The sequence below is a fragment of the Monopterus albus genome, unplaced genomic scaffold, assembly GCF_001952655.1.
Source record: "Monopterus albus unplaced genomic scaffold, M_albus_1.0 scaffold52.1, whole genome shotgun sequence".
Classification (NCBI taxonomy): domain Eukaryota; kingdom Metazoa; phylum Chordata; class Actinopteri; order Synbranchiformes; family Synbranchidae; genus Monopterus; species Monopterus albus.
The window spans coordinates 726,346-737,165 of NW_018127932.1; the positions used below are offsets into that span (position 1 = coordinate 726,346).

Here is a 10,820-nt window from a genome sequence, read left to right on the forward strand (position 1 = left end):
AATCTACAAAGATTGTACAATGTTTGTTTCCTACTGGGAACCACTGCGGTGCAGTGAATCCAGGTTGATTTTGTAGGTAACAAAAGGGCGTGTACAGTAAAAGGCAAAATGGTGCCGTGATTGGCTCCTTTTACTGCCTGAAAGAGATACAACACTTTCTAGCTTTAGCAATCTTCATGTAGCTGCCTGACTTTATGCCAGCTATCACTTTGTGTACATGATATCTTTTTTTAGATGATGGATGCCTCATTTTTTAATGGGACAGTAACTGTCCAGTTTCTTGATTGTCTTCCATCTTTGTGTCCTTGGTGAAAGTCAAACATATTCAAATCATTCTCCTTCATAAATCTGAATTTACACTATATAGGCGATCTATCATACCAAAGTGTTTTACGTGTTTTATGTAGTAATAATACTGTGACGTCCTTGAAGGCTGCATGCTCAAAGCAAACTTGAATATTAGACACTTATACATGTCACACAATATAGAAGTGTGCATTACTTCTTTGGTTTATTTGGGTTCCTTTGTCGTCGTCCTTCACATCACAGCTAGTAAATGCACCAGTTCTATCATCCATCTATCATCCATCATCCTCCTCTTCATCACCACAGTCCACCCAACCCCAGTTTTTTTCACCAGGTGGTCACCTTGATACCACTTCACACACTCCTGTCAGGGGTCTGTTCAGCCTGTTCCCGCTCTGTTCTTCCTCCTTCCTGCTGTTCTGTCTGCGCTTCTGTCTGGGAGTCTGCATGATGTCACTCTGACTCCATCTCTGTTTTCTCAGATCTGAGCCTTTTGTTCGGTGTGCGTGCACATGCGCTCTCACACACACATATGGGCATGTGTGAGCTCATCAGTTCCCACCTCCGGTTCTCCAAATCTGATTCCTCTCAGAGCTATTTATAGCTGTGGAGGCCCACTCCACACTGCGTAACACGTCATGACCTGTGCTCCTGCCTGCCTTTGTGAAACAGAGTACGCGTGTATGTTTGTGTTCTCTCTGTTGCAGTTTTACAGGAATACTTACTCACCATGTGTTTCAAGGGTTTTAATTTAAGGTTCATGCATTTTGTGTTATCTGTTTAATACAATACAAAGTCTGGTTTTGTCATATTCATTTTTTCTTGTAGAGCATACAGCATGATATTTGAATACACACATACACGCATAGCAAGGTGTGCATGGCTGAATAAACCTAAAATCAGTCAAATAAAAAAAAAAAACCTCTTAAATGTAGTGGTGCCAATTCTTCTGCACTCAGTAAGCATACAGGGCTACAGCTACTGTTATGGAGTGAGGTAAAGGTTGAAGACAGGAGTTGGCCTTTAAAGCTTTATTGAAAATAATTGTAAAACAGTGCAAATAGTTTTAGATAAAACACAAAGTGATTATAAAGAGTTGGAGCAAAACTGCAAGTTAATGTAAACAATCAAATTAGATGTATTATCCTTAAGTCAGGCAGAAACAAAGCAACAAGTCCTCCAGCCTATACAGCCCATGTGGTGGCTTGTGCCTTCCCTCTTTTGTCACCCCATACCTTCTCCTGAAATAGTGCTCCTATGCTGGCAGGCGTACTGTAATGGCAAGAACTCTGCTAACAACACAAGTCATGAGCTTTATGGACTTCGTTCATGGAGATCGTCATAAACATGACTGCAAGTGTCATCACGGAAACTGCCATCATCATGATGTTACTATTATGAAACGGTTTCATTACATTTTGTCACACAAACTGCTTGGTTCAGTTTAGCAACAAAAACAATATTGTTAGGTGGAAAACATGTACATCCTGGAATTGAACCCCACCCCTTTTGGGGAAAGTCTAGTGTTGAGCAGTACCATGTTTCATTCCCCTCTAGTGTACTGGGTTCTGCATGGCCATATACTACTAAATACAAATATGTTTAATATAATTAAATTTTCATCAGCTAAAGTAAGGCTATGTTTGGACAGAGGCCAGTCCATGGGTCACAGAAGTGGACAACACAGTGAGCAGTAAGAAAACTAGAAAGCAATAGCTGATCATGATTATGACTGATCATATTTCTGAGGGTAAGGATTGGTTTATCCCACCCAGAAATAGAAATCTCTTCACACAAATGGAGTACAGTATACTGTATTTACTTCAAAGATGGGAAAGAAGCTGCAAATAAATTAGAAATATTTATCCTCTGGGAGGCATATGCAGCTCTTCTATGAAATAACCTTACTCTGTGTATGTGCATGTGTTTGTATGTGTGGGTTTGTTTGCCTGCTCTGCAGAATACTAATGGGTGCCATAGCCTGCATGACCATGATAATGAGGTTTGTCATGTTCTCAAGGTCTGGTAATATCAGAGAGGCCGCACTGCAGAAACAATTGTCTGTGGTGAAATACACACTGCACTGCATGTGTTTGGATGTGTATTACCATGTATGTATATCAATACATTCAGCCATTCACAATATAACAGATGGAATGGGAATGCCTGGCTGTGGCGTTTTTACCCATACATGGAGCTGAGTGAAAATAGATGGGGTACGTAAGCACGTGTGTGTGTGTGTCTGGCTTTGTGCACACCCAGACCCGGGAATTGATGATGTGTGTCGTGCGCATGACGACAGCCTCTCTCTCTCTCTCTCTCTCTCTCTCTCTCTCTCTCTCTCTCTCTCTCTCTCTCTCTGTCCCTCTCTGTCAGTCTATTTCTCTCTTGCTCACTCTCTTTGGTGACAGTTGGCAGGTTTAACACAATAGAGCACTTGACTGGGTCTGGCTGTCAGAGACAATCACAGCCTCCTCTCCTCTCCTCTCCTCTCCCCTCCCATTCTGTACCTCCATAATTGTCTATATTACTGTAAATTTCATTCCCTTGTGTAAATAATCAGTTCCACATACATGTTTGTTGGCCCATAAACAGATGTTTCCTATGTGCAGGTATGAACTCCTGATATTGTCTGGATGTGACTGTGTGCCTAAATGCATTTTTATGTGTGTCCAACAGTGGTATGCTTTCCACCCTTTGTGACTTTGCAGGGCTTTTGAATGCACAGAACAGACAGATGTGTCCTTCGCTATGGGTCAGATCATTTTGTGCCTTTTGATTGGCTGCTGAATCAGCATAGCATAGCATCAGCTCCACGTGCTTGTCATTGTCCTGTTGTCTTGTTGACCACTCAGACACTCGTTTAGATATCAAAGGATGAGCAAGAAGCCTAGAAAGAGTATTTATCTTTCACTTGACCTGTATAAGTCAGTCAGAATTATGAATGATAGATTCACTTGACAGTTGGTTTCTTCAACAGAGGAGGTGACACATTAAGAAGATGTTGTAACATGGAGTTTGTTTTGTATTCTACATGCATGCATTTGAAGTCAGGCCTTTGCTGCACTTTTGAAACAGGGCAGTGTACTGCTCGAGTTCTAGTTGCATGACTCTTCACTTGTTGTTTTATCTGGCCAAGCACTGGGGCACTCGACTGTATGCCAGTTTATATTCTTTGCTCACTTAGGATCGGCCGATGAGATGGTGCTTACAGACATGGCACCAACTCAGAACTGCAGCATGCTTTTATTAGTTTAATGGATACATCTGAAAGTCACATAGGTCCATCAACCTGAGCATTCACTGTATACTCAAGACTGTGTGTGTATGCAACTGTGTCTGTGAAAGAGGAAGCCAGTGGCAGAGCACTGGCCTCTAGTGGAGGTCAATTGAAGCTACACTTGTTTTGCTGAACATCCACAGAAAAGTGACTTTCTCAGTATATTTCTATTTTGTGATTCCTTTCTGTAGCCTGTGTTTTTTCTGATGCAGCTTCACCTTCTGTATTTTTCTGCAGACTGACTCCTGTGTTTTTCTGATGAACCTTTCTCTGTTCCAGTATATTGGTCTGTCTTTTGTCTCTCACAGCCTTCTTTCCCATTCTCTTTCTTCTCTCCCAGTAGGTTTCTAGCCTTCCAGCATTTGCTCTGTGGCACTATGAAATTCAAGGTTCACTCACATTGCATTTAATTCATGGTGTAAATAATACATTGTTTCATTTGAACCCTTTTTGTTCTTTTGTATGTGCTTGCAGAGGTAAAATTTGGAAATTTCCTACATTCTCATCCCTATATCTCTTAACAGATAAGCTGTCATTTACTGGAGCTGCACTTGTTTGTATGCAGTGCTGGCCTACTTACAGTATATTGCTATTCCACAAGTATTGTGTGTTGCCATGGGGCATAACAACAACTAATGGTTGTTTGTAAAACTTACTGTCAGTGCACAGACTATATATAAATGAGTGATGTAAAGAGCCTCATTCACACCTCCTGAATAGTTCATTTATAATGGGGCAGGTATTTTTTTTATTTATTTTTTTGGTAAGCTAGATCACGAGGGGAAAACAACACACCTTATCAAAGCAGGTGGTGCATGATGACATGTTTGTTCATGTGTATCGGTCCACATAGTACATTGGAAAAACGTGTGTGTGATTACGCTGATAGAAGGAGGGGAAACTGAATCATTTGAATATAGCTGTCTCGTAACACAAAATCAGACGCTGCCCAGTGTTCAAGATCACTCCGCTGTGTTGGGCATGAGGGCTTATAAGCCTGTGGTCACCCTGAGAAGCTCTGAGGAGGGCATTGGAGGGTTTTATGCATTCATCCTCATGTCAACATTCCTAACGTCTTACGAGCTTTCTCAAAGCAGGATTCAACTGTTTTTTTGACCCCGTACTGCATTTTTGGACCAATTATTAATATGTTGATGTCTATGCCGTTTTAGTAGAGCATTAATATGGCTGACAGAGAAAAGAAAGTGACTGAGAAGAACATATGTGTAAAATAAGCTATAGGAGATAAACCAAATTATCAGTGGTGTAACAGATGGTATTAGAGTAGAGATAAAAATGAGTGTGTGTGAGCTATGTTAGTAAGGAGATGTTCATTTATAAGCATCTGATAAGGGTCAAAAGGAGAGACAGTCAAAAAAATAATTAAATAAAAAGAACATGCCAATACTAGTCAATGAGAAAGTGCTTGCCCCTTATGCCCACTAGATGTCCCAGCTGATCCAGGATTTAAAAATTGCTAGATTGCCTTCTCTATCACGTTGTAATATACCTATACTGATTGTCTGCATGACTCAGCTTGTGTGACATAGTGTGACATTTAAAGATGACATTATTTGGCCAGATATCTTTCTTGTTACCGATTTCAAATGTGTTCTGTATTCGAGCCTTTGCATGATGCCACTGTGTAACATGAAAGTGTGTGAGCTCAATCTCTGTAATCATTTTCTTGAGCTCCTCTTCCTCTCAGTAGGCATGTGCCATGTGTGCCTGTGGTATTGTGTGTGTGTGTGTGTGTGTGTGTGTGTGTGTGTGTGTGTGTGTGTGTATGTATATATATATATTTGTGAGTTTCTCTTTCTTATGCCTGGTCAGTTAAGTCTTATCGAGACAGCGATCAATAATCATGTTCTCAAAATAGCACATTCTGTGGATTAGAGAAAGAAACATGGAAGGTTCAAAATGGCAAGACCCAGCTGTAGTAGCTTATCTTATACTACTATGTATTAGAAGGTAAGAGCACCACAGGCCTGAATTCTGTCCTAAACCCTTCTCTACTGCATGAAGTCACAGTCTCTCTGGCTAAGGTGATTTAAGCTCAAATGTCAGATTACTGATCCATAATATTCCCCCAAGGTGTTAAGTTTGACGTATACATGTGGCACAAAAATACTGAGACATGAGTCAATAAAGCCGTTCATGTCCGTCACCTCCCATGAACCTATCAGCACAAAGGTGAACGCCACACTCCGAATTTTAGCACCTATCAGTTGACTATCTGTCTCTCACAGTATATTTAGCAGGAGAAGAAATTTGGAAAAATCAATAGGAGCCTAACAGAAGAGAGAGAAAGTGAGTCAATTTGTGTTTTTTGTTTTCAGAACACAGACTCTGGTCATCTGAGGTCATATCAGAGAACCCTCCCTAAGAGCTACAGTGAGCTCAGAACTAGAATACTAGAATCAAATACCGATAATTAATTGTTGCTTCTTTACATTTAGTTTTCTTCCTTTTTTGATAAAAAAAAAGACTAAAAACTATCAGTTTACAATTAAAATGTCCATAAAGTTATTTCAGACCATCCAAAAAATAACTGTCTGCTCATTAGTTGAACCTACAGAAAGAGTTTTTCAGAAAACTAAGACAGAAAACAGACCTGTTGCACTAAAATGTTTAACTTAATGTTTTTTTTTCCTTGTAAAATGAAACGTTTTCAGAGACGGTCTTATCAGCCTAAAAATTCTTCTTCTATCTGATTCCTGTTTGTGCAAATTTGGTGAAGGATAGAGGAGAAAGTAGGGGGATGAAATGCAAAGGAGTAGAGGACACATCTGCAGGTCCAATTTTCTGTCGTGACAGGCAGAATGAGGTGAAAAATCCTCCAGGAGAGACGAGATGCTGGAAGATAATAAACAATAGATGGCTCTTGCCTCCCTGCTTTGCAGATTGTTACACAGAGGGGTCTGCCCTTGGTCATTCTGGCTCTTCATTTTGTCCTTTCTTTGTTCCCTCTTGTTTTGTTTCTGTGTCTTTTCTTGCTTCTTGTCACTCTCCCCTGCCACCAAGTCTCATGCAACAACCTGCCTTGGTCCCTCGTTCCTTCCACCTCTCTGTTTCTCTCCTCAAATAACAGCTTAACCACCAGGTTTGATTCAGATTTGTCTTCCTCTCTCTGTTTTCAAAGTGTGTGGTTCACTGTTTCTCTGTTTACATATCTGCACTCTGAGCACAGCATCAATACAACCAGTGTACCTTACTACCAGAGAGTGAAGGGAAACTGCTCTGTTTGTTTGCTTCCACACCGCACCTTCAAGAAGAGCGACATCACATACAATTGGGTTTCCTGCCACCTTGTTTGACTTGTGAGTGTGGTGTGTGTGTACTCGTGTCTTTGTGTGCATGTGTGTGAGTAGACATTAGGGTGACCAGCATGGTCCTTGGTGTTGCTGTGTGTGTAACAGATGTCTCCATAATGAGGCTTGCTGCTGTAGAGCCCAGGAACTGGAATGTCAACAAAGAGAAACAGCAGAAGTGAATGGAGACACTGCACATTTGTCAAACCCTTTCTGTCTTACTTCTCTCAACCTTTTGTCTCTTCAAAGTAAGACGCACGAGGAGGATCGGATAAAGAGGGAACATACCTTTTTATCTGATTCTGTTATTTCTGTCTCATAAGGTGAAGTGATACCCTCACTGGGAGTTGTGTGGGGAAGGGCAATGCATTGGATGGTAGCTAACAATAGTGTCCTGTACTTATTCCTCTTTTTGCTTTAAATAATTTAACCTCCTCTTGTGATTGACATGGGATTAGCATGCTGGAAATAACCAAATCACTCAGTGCATTCTTGGAGATGAAGGCAAATGTGGTATTTTTTTTGTATAAGAAAGTGAAAAAACATGAAACACACATGAGTTGAAAGCCACATATTCACTGACTCACCACAACTGTGCTCTACTGTATTTCTGTAACAGATTAGCATTCTCATCTTCTTGTACTACTGCACTAAAACTAGTTGTATGTGTATAGCTCATAAAGAGGCGTTTTGCCCTAAGTGGAAGACAATGCACTCTTTGAATTAGGCTTCATGTTCTTTATCAAAATGAAAGTAGTAGCTAACTGGACCGATATATGGAATGTGTAAATGGCATTCGGTGAACAGTGAACTATTTTAGATACAACCCAAATGATTTCTTACAACTAAAACGTAACTAACACTTTCTACACCGTACATTCAAGACTGGTTAATAATAAATTACTATAATAAAAGTCAGGATGTCATGATAGTAACCAAATGCACTGAACTATTACACAAAAACTTGTTCAAATGAGCAACTTTTGTGCTTGGCTTTCATTGTAAGTCAATCTGTATACCTCCTTCCTAAGTAATAATCAAGTCAAGTAAGAGGGCTGTTTTATTAACTGTTTTATCTCTCAAACACAATGACATCCAACAGCTACTAAAAATACTGCATTTGGCTGTTATTTTTGTTCTCATCTCTGATACTTGTCTCCTAGATTTTACATTTCTGTACCAAAGCCAAAAATCTATTGAGCTCTGATAGGAACACATTTAAAAAGTTAATAAGGCATTGTATCGACCTGCAGACATACAGGCTGCAAAACAAATGAGCTGATCTCCATACAGTGAAAACACATTTGAGCTGGGACTTGAATTCAGATGGGCATAGATATATTTTCTTTCCAACAGTTAATTTTGGCTTCAAACTCTCTTCCAGTTACCAAGGAAACCACATTAGGCAAATCAATGAAGGTAATGTCACTGGAGAGGGAGGACATACCTTAATTTTCTCACCCCTCCAAACAATTTGTGCTTTTGTGTGTGTGTATGTCTGTCTCTCTCTCTCTCTCTCTCTCTCTCTCTCTCTCTCATTTTCTATGCCATCTCCTACTCTTCGTCTCCCCCTCTCTTGATCTGCTGCCTCTCCCTCACTCACTCCCTCTTTCCCCCACACAACACTCGCTTCCTGACAACCACTGCCAAAGGACTAGCAGACGCAGCACATCCCCAGATTCCATCACTTGACGGTGGCCTGGAAGAAGAAAGAGAGAGAAAAGGATAAACAACTCTTAAAACTTAGCCCAGGTGCTGTGACAGTCTGGAGCTTTGTGTTGCAGCCTGTAGATCTAACAGCATGGCCTCCACCAGGGAATAAGAGGGGTTGACTGAAGCTAAGTTTTGGGGAACAGAGGAAAAACACCCATCAAGCCAAATCACATCATCGGCCACTTTATTTTTTACTTCTAAAATATTTTGATCATCAGTCTCAAGGTAGAGTACTATATTGGATCAAGTGGATAAAACTGAGGAAGTACTGTAGGTGGAAGACTCAGGGAGGCTAAAGTTGGTCAGACTACTCAGGCTGGGTGAATTTGGACAGGTTTTGTGTTGCTGGCCGGACTCGGCCCGGCCCGACCCGACCTGGCTCAGTGGCACAGTGCTGGGCAATGACATACAGTGGTCTCCCAAGATGTTGAGTCTGGATGGCTTGGAGATGATTGCTGTGCTGGTGGTTATGGGTCTCTTCATCAAAGTCCTGGAACAGTTTGGGCTGTTCGAGCCAGTCGGCGGGGAAGGTAATGGCTGAGATTTGTTGGTTTAATGTCAGGACAATTATGGCCCAGTAAAAACAGAGTTTAGAGACTTTAAAGGTGTTGGGTGTGTGTGTGTGTGTGTGTGTGTGTGTGTGTGTGTGTGTGTGTGTGTGCGCGCGCGCATTAGCTGATACCTTCATCTGCAGTGTCCATTCCCTCTGGTCCTGGTGGGCTGCAGTCCTGTCTGAGGATGTGAGTTGCCAGTGCAACTGTGGGTCATGCAACACTGTCTCTCAAACATTCACACACACACACACGCACACAGAGTAACTTTAGCTATGTGTGAGGCTTCCCTTTTCCCCTGGGGTGTGTGCTTTTACCCTTTAATCGATAACACTATGGGCAGAGTGGGTCTGAGTGCTGTGTACAGCCATTTGTCTCACTGAGTTTATGTCAGCTTTACTCTCAGTGCTCTCATTGGCCTGTAACCTTTGTATGTAGCTGTATCAAGAGAATAAATATGACTCATTTTCTTTGCTGCAGATCAAAGGTCAATATATTTTTGTAACGGCTCTGGACTGACGTGATTTGGCAAACTAAATCTTGCTCAAATGTGTTTCACTAAATAAATTTTTTGACACTGACTTGCCATATCTGAATGATCTGTGTCTTATCCCTCCTAAGTCCGATCTGCTTTACCTTGTTGACACTCACATAGTGACAGCAGGAAAGATGGGATTCTTATCTCCATTCACTGCTTTCTTTTTCTTTGCCCCAGAGTGCCCTGTACACTAAAGAGCAGACATGCAGTTGGCTCAGTTAAATGTAAAAGCCACTACAAAGATTAAGTATATGTTCTGGGAGTTTTTTCCCCTGGATACTACAATATAAGAGCCATTCTTCAACCCTGATGCACACTCTGAACTGTACCCAGTAGTCAGGGTGTGCCAACAGCTCTGTCATTTCACAAAATTTCCCCTAGGAAACCCAAAGTCTATGCTAGAGCACGCCACACACACACACACACACGCGCGCGCGCACACAGTGAACCCCATTTATACACCCATTATACTGTGAGCATCAGCATTTTTGACCATTCTTTATGAGAAGTGGCAGACTTACTAAGCTGATGTGTGTTTGTGCCAACTCCCTTCTAAGTACTTTGGGTAATGAATTTTCTCTTTAATGGAGAAACTTAGTCCAGACGACAGAACTTACCGAAGGGCTTGGAACCAATGCACACTTCATATAAGGGCATGTGACATACACTTTATATACAGTACACAGGTCCTGTCCACTGTGTGTGCCACCGTATGTTCATGTGAAAAGCAGCATACTGTATATCCCACATATTTATAAACTAGGCTACTGTTAACACTATTATGAGACATCAATTGATTTGTTTTGGCCATGCCTTTGTAAAATGGACACATCTTTAATAATAGCCATTAGTAATCTGTCCCCCGCCCTTTCCAGTTTCACTCCAATTTTATAAATAGATGCTTTCGTTCTGCTTGACCTTTCTACCATCATAGTATAGTCTTGTATTGGCTTCTTGTGTGTTGGTGTGTCTTTTATTTGCTTCTTTGTCAGGTTATCAATTTGCTGACATGAGTTGACAGCAGTTAGTAGTTTGTTATTGCTTATATGTACTTTTACAGAACTGTTTTAACACATTTCCATGACAAAAGTAACACTATATGGAAAGGTTTGCAATGGTAA

The 10,820-nt window shown here is 41.1% G+C and overlaps 1 protein-coding gene across 7 annotated transcripts in view; it reads left to right on the top strand.

The window, feature by feature from the left end:
• The window catches only part of LOC109961139 (Kv channel-interacting protein 2), a 138,206-nt gene that overhangs the window by 109,032 nt on the left and 18,354 nt on the right, over positions 1-10,820 (top strand). The window contains exon 1 of one of the 7 annotated variants that reach the window (XM_020601780.1): positions 8,519-9,140. The exons of the other annotated variants lie outside the window; for them this stretch is intronic. Within the exon in view, the coding sequence (XP_020457436.1) occupies positions 9,035-9,140 (106 nt within the window). The 5' untranslated portion in view covers positions 8,519-9,034. Of the gene's footprint in view, positions 1-8,518; positions 9,141-10,820 lie in introns of those variants that run through there. 7 annotated transcript variants of the gene reach the window in all.